The 13,560-nt window shown below is 43.0% G+C and overlaps 1 protein-coding gene across 1 annotated transcript in view; it reads right to left on the reverse strand.

Moving 5' to 3' along the window:
• Window positions 1-13,560, reverse strand: part of atrnl1b (attractin-like 1b) — a 77,928-nt gene that overhangs the window by 36,522 nt on the left and 27,846 nt on the right. The window contains exons 20-23 of the mRNA XM_069664409.1: window positions 11,215-11,308; window positions 3,107-3,159; window positions 494-588; window positions 249-327 (exon numbers count right to left, since the gene is read on the reverse strand). Coding sequence (XP_069520510.1) covers window positions 249-327; window positions 494-588; window positions 3,107-3,159; window positions 11,215-11,308 — 321 coding nt within the window. The remainder of the gene's footprint in view (window positions 1-248; window positions 328-493; window positions 589-3,106; window positions 3,160-11,214; window positions 11,309-13,560) is intronic.

Raw genomic sequence — 13,560 nt, forward strand, 5'->3', positions numbered from 1 at the left:
TCCGTCTGTCTATCTATCTATCTATCTGTCTATCTGTCTCTATGCAAACTAATGGATGAATTTACAAATCAACTGTTCAATAAAATGTCATCATATTTAAGTAAACTTAAACGTAGTAAATGGGATGATTATTCAATCCGCATTCATAAAGCTGAAATACATAATATAATAAAGCGAGTGGGACCTGGTGAAGGTCACAGGCCTTTATAACTACATATGAATTAAACTGCAGCATTGCGTAGAAGTACCTGTTGATCCCACCGACCAGGTGATGTTGAGGTTGAAGTTGTTGGATGCGTTGATGGACATGTCCAAGTTCTTGTTCGCCTTCAGACGGAAAAGATAAAAACACAACATTAACGTTATTAAATCTGAGATGCACTGACAATATCAGCCAGAAAAAACAACAACAATAAAAGCATGTTGTTTTGAAAGTCAAGAAGGACGTTTCAGACTCGTATCGCAACTTTGCTGCCTGATCTTAAACGGTTACCTGCTCAGGTGAGGCCATGAAGTTGATGGCAGTGTAGTGATTATCATCTTCTTGGATGAGGCTGAAGGTGAACTGGTAGTCGATCAGCAGGTTGTCTGTTTAGAGAGAATAAACTAAAGATTAGAACTCTGTGAGGAATACACACAATGTGACACTGCTAGAGACATGACAGCATAAATACACAGAGATGTACTCAGTGTGATGTGATCAAAAGAAACTTACGAGCTTCTGAAGGAGACGAGTGAAACAAAATGTGTGTAATCAAATCCACAGAGTGCAATCAGGGGGTTCAATTTTCTCATCAAGCAGACACAAGTGGGACTACCTGACCCCGACAGCAGGCTCCACAGAGCCCCTGCTGCCAGTAATTATCAGATCATTCATTAATAGTGGTCACGTATGAAATCATGACACAGAAGCATTTTTTTGTTGTTGTGTATTCCTCTTAACAGAGCACCTCAAACCAACTCATTCTGGGTCAAGGAAGTGCTACTGTCCTTACATTTCTGCCAAATATGGGCATTGGGGAGGACCGATGAAAGGGGAACCACACAAGTACATGGGTTACATAGTTGTAAAATAGTTGAAGTTAAATGTGGTCAGGTTTAGGCACAGAAGTGCTTTGTTAGGTTGAGGAAAATATTTAAGTAAGTACATCTGGTAAGCAACTTAAAGGGATAGTTTCGGAGGTTGTATGAGGTACTTATCAATAGTAAGTGTGCTACGTGCAGTAGATAACAGTCAGCCCAGTTAGCAGAAGCTGGCCGGAGTTCCTACACGGAAGCTATAAGGTAGTACCTTGTACTTTATCCACTTAAAAGAGTCCTAACAAACATTTCAGTTTGAGAGTACGCTGTATTTTAGTGTTTTGTCACTACTTCAAACTAACGTCAGACAGCCACTTCCCTCTGCACTCTGGGCCTTATCAAACAGAGCACGTTTTGCAGGCTGCGTCACACTGCCTTTTTTGTTGAAGCCTACTGTTGTTAAGGCAACCACCGAATCATTAACTGTCATTAACCTAACCATTATATTGTAAACTGAGAGAAGGCCCGGCTCTCCTTTCATCCGAATGGACAATGAGGAAAAAAACAGCCATGACGTCGAGCACTTTTCAGAGCGTTTCTTCAAAAACGCGAGGCGCACAGAGCGGAAAAACGCAAAAGCAGCGCGCAAAAAGCGCCCCTCTCATTGACGAAAAAGGCGCCCCCAGATACTAAAACGCGCTCTGTCTGACTGCAAAACGACCCTGTATACCTAGGCATGTAGTGCACGGTATCACAACAACTGTTCGTGTCAGCAGTTTGTAGAAGAGACAACAAACAAAAGAAAATACAATATTGTGGAAATGAAGAAGGACATTTTTTCACATCTGTCCACTCCGATTCTTACTTCCCGACTTTCTCACTTCTTAAACTACGTCACCTGACTTCCTCCTTTGCGCCCGTTTAGTACAGCCACAAGAGGTCGCTACCTACATCCATCCATCCATCCATCCATGTATCCATTATCTATACCATGCAACATATCCTGTTCCAGGTCAGGGGGGGGTGGAGCCTATCCCATCATTGGGCAAGAGGTGGGGTTACACCCTGGACTGATCGGCAGTCAATCACAGGACTGACAACCTGTCACACCTACGGGCAACTTATAGTCACCTAACGAGCATGTCTTTGGACTGTGGGAGGAAGCCGGAGTACCTGGAGGGAACCCACGCATGCAACATGCAAACTCCATATATATGCCATGTTTGTAACATCCACAAACAAAAGTGATTTTTTTCCTGATGTGTTCCACGAGTACTTTTATATGCATGTGATTGTCAAACACTCTCACTTGCACAGCTTTAGAGACGGGGTTAGAGTGAGAAGTGAGCGTACACACACACACAGCGAAGTAGCCGATAACGTCACTGTGAGTGCAGCGTGTTAATCCGTGCTCAATGGCCTTTCAGATAGTCAGAGGTGTCATGTTTACAAGAGTGCATAACCGAGCTCAGGAAGAAGGCTGGGTAGTGTGCAGAGGTTAAAGCAAGCTGCGGGCTCTCGGTCCTCGTCTTCCACTCAGTGAGCCGGCTGTCGGGCTGTGGCATTTCAAAACAGGGACAAAACCTTGGCTGAGGCTGTGTTGTCAGAAGAGCGATGTGCTGCAGGAGCGTGAAGGACAGCGCATCATGCAAACAAACACACAAATATGTCATGCGCTACCACTCAACTTTTTTTCCCCCCTATAATGCAGCTTTTTGCATCCCTCACCTTGATGTATTCCCCCCGCTCTTCACGCCCAAACTAACATTTAGCCAACTCTCTAAATGAATGAATGAGTGGGTGGGTGATTGAGTAGACGAGCGGAGAGTTTTTACTCCTCCGTCTCCTTGATTAGCTCAATCACTCACTCCTTCTGATGCACTTGACATTTTCACGACAAGTCATTCTGTCACCGAACAAGCGCCCCTGGTGCCAAAGTGCTAAAATGCTCCATCTGCCCAGAGCGGAAGAGTGGAAGCGGAGACGGAGAGAGAATAGCCAAGAATAATCAAAGAGGTGTGTGTGTGTGTGTGTGTGTGTGTCCATGTGTGTGAGCTTTCTCTCCGTCCAGTGAAGAATTACTCACAGTAACAGGTTCCGCGGAGTGGATTGCCAAGGTAACGGTTCTCTGAGTCACATCTGCAGAGAAGAAAAACATGAGAGGAGTGAACAAGATGAAGAAGAGCGCTAACAGATTGAGAGCAAGAAAACCTCTTATCGGGGAGCGCTGGATGCCAAGTGCCAGCGCATTAGCTCCCGCTGTTGGCGCCGAATCAAGAAACCAACTTCTGACAAGGAAGAAATAATCTGATAGTTTGCAAAAGTTAATTAGATTTTTCTGTGAACTTTTGTTTATCAAAGCGACACAGTGGGACGTGACGAACTTTACGCACGACTTGATCACAGAGCTATACCAACTTTAATCCCTTAAAAATGCTTGTAGCAATAAATGCTAATTAATTCATACTTGATTATTTGAGATATATGACCCTAAACAATCAAGAATAACCAGCAATCAAGGCGGATCGTTTCAGACTGAATAAATCAGATGAGACTCAAATAATATAGCGAGTAAGTGCAAAGTTCAAAACAGGCGAGCAGAAGCCGACGGCGAGTTTATCTTTGTTTCACACCCATGTTTATTAAATCATAGCTGCAGGATTCAGACTTAATCAGAGCGCAGGGGAACGTCTCCACAACGCTCGCAGCGCATCACATGTTTACCTTTGATTGCAAAATGACGATCCAGTTGCCTGTTAATACTACTTGTATGAAAATAATCCAACAAGATCTTGGATAACTGTCGTGGGGTTTAGTATCCACAGGACTAAAACATAGTGCCTTAACAAGTGTTAGAGTTGGCGCTACTTCCAGCAGAAAAACAGAAGTTAAAACTTTAAAAGCTTGATAAATAAAAAGAAAAGAAATTAAACCAGAACATAATTTGAACTGATTCAAAGTGTTAAAACAAGAGGAGCTGGTTTAGCTCAGTTGGTAAAGAAGGCGGCGCAAGCCCCCATACTTGCTGTCTCTCTTCAGCTGGCCTATAATAAAGACAAAAATGGCTGCACCCCCTCCCCAAAAAAAATCTCTTCTTAATCTCAATACAAACAAAACTGGAGGTGAAAATTGCAGTTATTATCCTATTTATTATCTCCTGTGAGGAACTTTTGGTATGTGCTGATTTTGGCGCCCCCTGTGGACAAAGCCGCACCTCTTTTCTCTTTGCTGATTTTGTCCTGAACACGCTTAAGAGGTGGTTTAATAAAAAATCTCATCCTGCTTTCTTTAAAGATTTAATCTCGAAGATTTCAATTTCGTTCTCTTTGGCGATAGAGGGTAACTGCGGGAGGACACTTCCCAATTGAACCAGACGTCTACAGTTGGCTCCCTTTGTCACAGTCGCTTTCCTTTCTAGACTGTTTGCCTTCATCTGAGTGTCGAGTTTGTTTCTTCTTCTTTGGATTTTCACTTATTTTTGAAGTTGTATCTGTAGTCATCCATCTTTTCTTTGTTTGTTCAGCCATAGTAGATTACTGTTTACTCGCAACACTCGCAGAGAGCGGAAAAGCAGCCGCTTAGCTCCGCCTACCCTCTCTGGCAGACCAACCACTGCTGGGTGATGGAAAACGCGTCACTAACTGGGCGCCGCTTGTGATTTTTTTCCGCAAATGTCGCCAAAGACACCCAGTCTGTAATACTGCAAATGCAAAGGCTTTCATCAGTGGGGCATAGGCTCAATCACATCATGTGTTACCTCATTCGGCGATAGACAGTGACTTAATATTTATTTACATGAAAATCTTAGAGATTATATTTAACAGTCATATGTATCATGTATCACTCACTTTAAATTTTTGCCCTGGAAAATGTAAACAAACAAGTCTGACACCTTGCTTGCTTCTTGCTTTTGTTGTCATGAGGAAGTTCACTCTGTAGTACACCGACTACGACTGTGTGCTGCTGCTTTCACACATGAAGAACAGTGTAATAAATGGTACCTACATTACTGCATTCATTTATTGTGTATATAATGCACATATTTGACATATTTCTTATTTATATTTCCTGTATTTCTGTGCCATATATTTCATCACACTTCTCTCTGAATCAGAGCAACTGTAACGCCCGGATTTGGCTCGGGGGATAAATAAAGTATTTCTGATTCTGATTCGTGTGGGAATAAATAAATGTTTTTCAGTTTTTCTCCCAGTGATAATTAAAAAAAAGCTTCCAGTTCTGATAACAAAATAACTATAAAAGGTTTATTATTAAGTTTGTGTGTTTTATACATGAATATACATTTATAATTACCCTGTGCTTAACCCTCAGTTTGTGTTTGCCGCGGGTGTGAAATGACTGTAAACCAGAGGCCAATGAAACTATAACTCCAGCTAATGAGGTTCCTGACCTCGGGCTAAACGTGGTGGGAAAATTGGACAATTACTGGCTTCTATTTGCCTCCAATTTATTGTTGTTAGCAGACAAACACCCTCCAACGTCGACACTGTACACAAACATAGAAAACTGATTCTTGACAATGGAAAGATGAACTCACTGCTGCACGTGCTGTATGAACTTGAGTGGTAGATTATGTAACCACTGTAGATGAAGCCTCTGTAAAGTACTGCAGAGTAAGATCAAACTATTTCCTAAGTGGACAGTTGTTTTATCTTACATACAAGTTGTTCAAATGAGCGTATCAGAGGAGGAGTCAGCGAGGACACGGAGCAAAGGAGGGGCGCGAACCCACTGTGAGACACGAGCGCTGCCGAGGAGGAGGAGGTGTCTGTTAGTGATGTTAGAGTGAACCGGGGATGACTCTGCCTCTAAAAATAGTGCGACATCGGTTGTTTTGTGGCATTTTGGATTCACGAGACAGACGTGGAAGGTGCTGCACAGAAACATGTCATTCATATGAGGGTGGAGGGAACACATCTGACGCGTCTTGGCACTTTTAAGGAACACAATGGAGAGTAAAAAACGGTTGTAAAAATTGTCTCATGCATGCAAGACGGGTTCTGACTCTTTATCTAACGTACGAATCCTGAAGGACGAGCATCGGCGCTCCGACTGATCTAATGAGGGCAGGACACCGAGCTGGGGCCGCGCCAACCTCTCGCACTGTTAGACAGGAGAGGACGGGGCCAGAGCGGCTCCTTCACCGCCGTACAAAAGGACGGAGGACAAATGCCGCCACAGGACTTGAACCTTACGGAGCATCGCTCCTGCGGCGCTTCAGCTGCCTGGCCTTTGCGCACACACGTGCTCGTGTTGGACGCATACGATGCAACTCCTCTCCGCTGTATCTTAATTTAATCTACACCTGCATGCATGCGTGCACTCACGCTTCTTCAGGCGATCCCCCCCACTCCCTCCGCTGTATCTTAATTTGATCTACACATGAACCTTTGTCTGCGACACACACACACACACACACGCGCAGAGGAAGTGTGCTACGAGCCAACACGCTGCCCTTCAGGCTGGAGCACACATGTCGGAGCTGCGACCTCCAGCACGAGAAGAATCCTGCGTAACATGCGCCTCCAAATGAAGCGCTATAATAAGAAATGTTTTGACTCATCGCGGACCTCATCAATTGTTTTCAAAAACAAATCTATTCTGCACCGATGCACCCTTCACTTCATTACAGCGGCTATTATCCTGAGGTCCTAATGGCGGCGGCGGCTGCGATGCATGTGAGGGGGAAAAAGCATGCATGCGTGTACTTTTGAGCACCCTCGCGTGGGGGTCTTTGTTTAAGGGTGGGAGGGGGAGGACAGCAGACACACCACCCTAACTGTTAGTCAACACACTCTCATTAGAATACACTTGAAAAAAGGTTGCTAGAAGGCGCTTTAATGTGAGAGTGCGTCCTGATTTTCAGATTAGAAGTCACCACTGGAAGAGCAGTCGCTGATGATGACATCACTGATCTAATTAGAGGCTGTAAACGAGCCTGAATTAACAACATATTCTGGCGGTGTATGTCGCTGGCTGCTCATAATCAGTGTTGGGCTGCAGAAGCTGGCTCCAGATCTGTTGGGCGCATCCTCTCCCTCTCTCTCTCTCTCTCTCTAAACGGCTGATGATGATCAGCCTGCTGCTGCTGCTCGGCCTCGTTCGGATTTGTGGCAAAGAATGCGATCGCCTGTTAGCCACCTGCTATCGGATTGTAGCGCCGCGTTGTACTGCGACGCTTTCCATCTGGCAGCGGCAAATTAATGTGATGTTTTGTCATTTCGGCAAAGTGTCATCTGTTTACAGTCAAAGTCAACAGGAAGCATTAGAGAGGTCTCACTTTCCCTACAGCCTCCTCACTCTCTCATGCTCTCATCACCTTTATGTGTTCCGCCGCTCCACTGTGTCTCCGACGTCATTTCCCTTGTAGTGTTAAACTTTCTTGTTATGCTCCAACGTGATGATCGTCGGTGCTCAGGAGAACTACTTTGTCCTATTGCCTCCAACTGCTCTAACTGCTGCTATCACTGGAGGTGTTTGGATTCGTGTGCACTCGATGATTTATCAGAGAGAAGAAAATTGCCAAACACTGACGTGTCTCGAAGCGTCAGCTGGCCGGCTTACTACAGTTTGTAACAACAATCGTTTGGAGTATTAAACGTGCATGTAATTATGAGGAAATGTCATCATTTTAATTTCAATCTTACGATATTTTCATGGTTTTCTTCTACACAGCAGCTAATGGAAACATGTGGTTTACACACAGAGGATTAGGGGAGGGAATCGCAGGGTAACTCACGATACGATGCGCGATACTTGGCCCACGATAACGATAATATCACGATACAGTGATTCTGCGATAATTGATATATTGCTTATAAACTTCTTCTTCAGCCGATTAATTTGCAAAACTTCCCTTCTCCAGAGTATAATGTGTATTTGAGTGCATACACTGTAGACTTAAATTGTTACTTTACTTAAATTGCATGCACCTTACATAGTAACTAGTTATTTTGGCCTATTCCTTATTAAAATAGATTTTACTTTAAAGTAAGGGATTTTCAAAACACTGAAGTTTTTGACCACTAGTTGTGCTGTGGAGTAATGTTTTTGAAAGTGGGTCCCTGTTTTGTTTTGGACAAGCACACATAAAAAACTTGAAAATATACTAAGCTCCTGTGGGGAGTTTTTCTCTGGTTATGAAACAGACTGAAATTAATTCTGATGACTCTATATGACCTACAAAAGCAAACAGACCGTCAGCAACAAGATTGATTATTTCTATATAGTTATTTTTAATGCCTGAAACAAGTGTCTTGCCAAAGGACACTTCGACATGTGACTGTAGCAGTCAGGGATCTTACCCCCAACCTCCCGATTGAGAGACGACGACTGAGCCACAGCCACAGCTTTAACCTGACTGTTAAAAAAAGCATGATGAGATTTTTTGTTAAAAACCACCACTTAAGCATGTACAGGACAAAATCAGCAAAGAGATAAGAGGTACGGCTTTGTCCACAGGGGGCGCCAAAATCAACACAAACCGAAAGTTCCTCAAAGGAGCTTTCAAGCTAGGTATTTTATACAACACATTATTCATAGACTCCTTTGTTTGAGATTTAAACCCAAAAGTTTTAAAGCTACCCTGTGAAGTTTTTGACCACTAGTTGTGCTGTGGAGTAATGTTTTTGCTAGTAGGTCCCTGTTTTATTTTTAAAATACATGGAGGTTAAGGAAAAGCATTCACAAAAATGTGTCAGAACCATAGACTGTATAAAAAAAAAATGGACGACATGACAGCTCCCTAAAAGTGAAGCCAAAACATCTCTATCGCCCCCTGCTGACTGGCTGCAGTATAGGTCATAAAGCCTGTCTCCTCCATGTTAACAGATGGGACATGAGTCAAACTATAAAATCAAAATACACGTCAAATACATTTTTCTCAAACATGGTTTCTGTCATTATAGTTAGTTCTTATCCTGCTGATTTACATCCAAGTGTTCATTTTTCTGATAAGTTTAGTTTAAAATTAGTTGTTTGATGCTGTCAAAAGGATGATTGACAGCTCTGTTGACAAATACGGCTCCTGCAGCCGGTCTGTTCCTGAGTAGCAGAGTAGAGGAGGAACGGCGAGAAGAGACGTAACTAAAACAATCACTACAGTCATTGAAGTTTACATATAAGTCGAATGTGTGCGTAAGATGGCAGCGCCCACTTTTTGGCATTTCAGCAAGAGGAGGTGGACATGTCCTCCAACGTTATAAACAGTCACTGGTTTGAACTTCGTTGATAAACAGAAGATGTTAGCAAAACTTTTGTTTGTAAAAACTCCACAGGGTTCCTTTAAAGGGTGTCATGACTGCTGTATGTGACTCAAATGTAGTCACTGTATTCAGGGAGAAGATGTCTCAAGATGTCTGAATCAGTGCGACGTGACTGAAATGTGACTAAATTTAAACTGATATTTTAATCAGAGGCTTCGCATGCATTTAAATATGGTGTGAACCGTGTGACAGAACAAGTGCAGATGAGTGTGGATATGTGATTCTGATCATAGCACACAGTCATTTTGAGAATGTGTGATTTTAGCAACAAAGTGTGATGGCATGGTGTGTGTGTGGGAGGGTATGCGCTCTCATGTTTGCCTGTGACCCCCTCCATAACTCTCGCTGCATTAAGGGTATTAAAAACATCAGCGTCCATTCTGCTTACCACCGGGAAACAGACTAAGTGGAGAGGGTCCTCCTACACGGCTGGAATCCGCCGTGTCAGCAGAAATGGTGCTGGAGGAGGAGTTCCTGACCAGTATAACACCAACTGATGCTTCTCTGTTTTTACACCCACGAATTATTACAACACTGAAGCCTCCACGTGAGATTCAGAAATCAATGCTCATAATGCTTCAAGGAAATAATCAATCACGTTAGAGGTAATTTAAATCAGATTGTAAGTCGATCCTTTTTAATGCTGTTGTGTTTTCTACACAAACATTGACCTCACAGTCTTTGGATGCTGTTATGTTAATGAAAAGGATATTTCAAAGTCAGACGATGTCAGGGTCAATGTTTGGGGCGTGTCCGACTTATTCATGACAGTACGAAAGAAATTCATTTCTCTAAAATGACAGAATTAGATTGACAGATGCACTCGTCCACTAATCTGATATTTGTATAATAGTAACAATTTGTTTTGTTAAAGTGGTAATCTCGCACATTTCAGTTTCCTCGTCTTTGGCGACACCTATGGCGATAAACGGTAATTGCAGGAGCACACTTCCCAGATATCCAGACGATGTCGCATGTGTGACGTCCACGGTTGGCTCCGGTTGTAACTCTTGATTTTCCTCGCTGACGGTCTCTTTCCTTTTCAGACTGTTTGCCTTCATCTGAGCGTCGAGTTTGTTTCTTTTTCTTTGGATTTTCACTTATTGTTGAAGTTGTATCTGTAGTCCTCCATCTTTTCTTTGTTTGTTCAGCCATAGTAGATTACTGTTTACTCGCAACACTTGCAGAGACCAGAAAAGCAGCCGCTTAGCTCCGCCTACCCTCTCTGGCAGACCAACCACTGCTGGGTGATGGAAAACGCGTCACTAACTGGGCGACGCTTAATATTTTTAGTGAAAGTCGCCACAGACGGCCAGTCTGTAATACTGCACATGCAAAGGCTTTCATCAGTGGGCCATAGGCTCAATCACCATTGTGTTTAGCCATTCCCCTGTGTTAGACAGGACAGCTGAAGAGAGACAGGGAATATAGGGAGAAGATAGTGAGGGATGACGTGCAGCAAAGGAGGGCGGGAGTCGATCCTGTAGCCGCTGCGTCAATTAAATATCTTAAACATAACCCAACAACAACCCATACACCTATCTCACTTGTTCAAATGGGTTTCTATTAAAGTAGTCCCGAGCCTTTTATCATTTCTTCCTCTCAGGTGATTACCGACCCGATGTCAGGCAGCCTAGGTACTCACTTTTGATTGACATTACCATAAATCTGAGAATTTTTGTGGCCAGCTAATCTATCATTTAACTTTTCCGTTTTTGATCCTCACTTTTGGAACTGTTCTAAAAATACTGAACTGACCATAAGCTAATGAGGAACTCCAGAGCTACACCATAGAATGTGGGAAAACGCAACACAACAAGGCTGCAAGGTACCACTGTTTTTCAATGCTTGTATGTGCCAGAGTAAGTGTGTGTGTGTGTGTGTGTAAACACATGGTTGGAGTACTTACAGCTGGCACTGGTCCCCTTTGATCCCCTTGGTGGTGCAGAAGCACTTGCCGGTTAACACCTGGCACACGTTCGCATGGCCGTTACACTTACAAGCTGTAAGAGATACAGGAAGGAGAGAAAGTGAGTGTTACAGAGAGGGAGCAGTGGGGGCGGAGGCAAAATTGATTAGCAATAAACAAGCTGAAAATATGGATAAAGTGTTGGTTAGGTTTGCTGTGTGCACATGTTCAGTTTAAAACCACAGTTTTTGCCACAATAGTGTCGTTTTCTTTTCCTTAGCACTAGGCTAGCAGTTTACCACTGCTTGCTATATTTGTGCTAAGCTAGGCTACCAACATCTCTTCTGCTGAACTGAACAGGCAGAGATGAAATCAACATCGATCTGAGTAAGATGCTAAACAAGTATATTTCCCAAAAGACTGTCTGAACGTCAAAGATCTTGCACTTTAAGGAGGAAAATACGCCTCATGTCCTAGAACGGAAATGATACCCGCAAGGAATTTGTGCCTATGTGTGCGTGGAATACAAATATTAGCAGGAGTAGATGTGTGAAAGATGAGTGAACTGGCTCTATAAGTGCTTCCAGCGTGGAGTCTTTTAGGTTTACATTTGCAGGGCAAGAAAGAGTGACCTACTCCGTTGAGTTCAGAACGCCTTAAAACACTGAGAAGGGGGATTACGGAGGGGTCAGCGGACACAGTTTCCCCTCCCGATGTTATACTTCCTTCTTCGCACATTTCCCCAAGGAAGTACACATGAATATTTCAAGTGACAGGACTACTTTTAACCCAGTGTTTCAGCACTTTCTCTGACACATGACAGCTTATGATTCAGGGATTTAATTGCACTGTGTGCAAGTCATGAAGGACAGGAGGGTTCGCTGCCTGCCAGCTGTATGTAAACTCTGAATATAGAGACCCTGTCTTCACACGAAAGCATAACCGTATCTGCTTGGGATGTTCTGTAGTGATTTATATTCCTGCTGTTAAAGCTGAATGTTTTCTTATTTGTGAACCTGTCAACAGGTGAATATTTAAAGGGGGGGTATTATGTTAATTTCAAGCTTCATATTTCCCTCTGTGATACCTGTGGAGTAGCTTAGCATAGTTTACAGTTCAGCCTCTGCCTGAAACAACTCCGTCAGCTCTGTCCCTTTAAGAAACCCCGCCCCCTACAAGCCCGCGTTCTTCTGTTTGGCCAGCTCTTTGTGACGTCACAAAGTGCAGCGTGTAGAAAAAAACTGTGTGAGACCTGAGAAGCCTGGGAATTACTCCAACATACTTTTACCTACACATTTAAAACTTCACCCACGTTTAGTCTGGACATCCAACACTGTAACAATATATATATATATATATACGTCTTAAGATGTGAAACCAGAGCCAAAGTAGACCATATTTTAGTATCTGTTCTATAAGGTTTAATATTGTCCTCAAACCTTCCACATTTATTCTAAGAGCTATTTTAAACTTTCAAGCACATTCTTCAATCTACAAACTCTTATTTTGGAACGATACATTAACATAATAGAAACCTGGAATGTAAGCTTCACCTGAAAGGAAAAAAAAATGTAGTCAATGTATTCAAATGTATTTATTACATTTTTTAATTTTTATTTTTCTATATATTTTTATTGTCATTAATTTATTTTATTTTATTTTATTTATTTATTTTTTAAATATCGAATTATTTTTGGCTGACCGCCGGGGTCAGCCCTACACAGAGGTCTGTATGTGACTGATTGACTGAGTGAGTGACGGTACTTTCAGAGCCGTAGAGAGAGAGAGTTGCGACATCGCAAAGGCGGATCATGAAGCAAATTGGACCTCCACTGATGCAACTCTCTCTCTATACGGCTCTAGATATTTCGTTCGGGGGAATTTGGCTGCTCCTCCACAGCTCCTCTGCTGTCCTCACCTACGTCCACAGCGGGCACCTGCTTTCAAACACGTCGTCATCGGCCTCATAAGGACAGTCCTTGTAGCATATTGCGCTCAAAAGCGCACATTGACCTGATGCAGTCAGCCACATACTAGGTTTTGACCTACTCTTGTTTTTACTCTATTTGATACCTGTGCAAGCGTGTGCGGGTCTATTTGTAGGTGCGAGCAATGTTGGCATTTTTGGCCTTTAACTGTTGAATTGAACATTTCTTTGAGGTGATGTTAAAATAAGAAAATGGCAACATTTTAGTCTTTTTAGTCGACCCCACCAAAAAAACGAATAGTTAGGAAGTTAAGAAATAATGGGAAGAGGGAGTGGGGATGTCGTGCACCAAAGGGCCGTGAGTCGTAGTCGAAACAGCGGCCGATGTGAGGAGACTTTGCCTCTGCACATTAGGCACC

This window comes from Semicossyphus pulcher, unplaced genomic scaffold (genome assembly GCF_022749685.1).
Source record: "Semicossyphus pulcher isolate SPU_LCO1_2020_fin unplaced genomic scaffold, fSemPul1.0.p SCAF_16, whole genome shotgun sequence".
NCBI classification, from domain to species: Eukaryota; Metazoa; Chordata; class Actinopteri; order Labriformes; family Labridae; genus Semicossyphus; species Semicossyphus pulcher.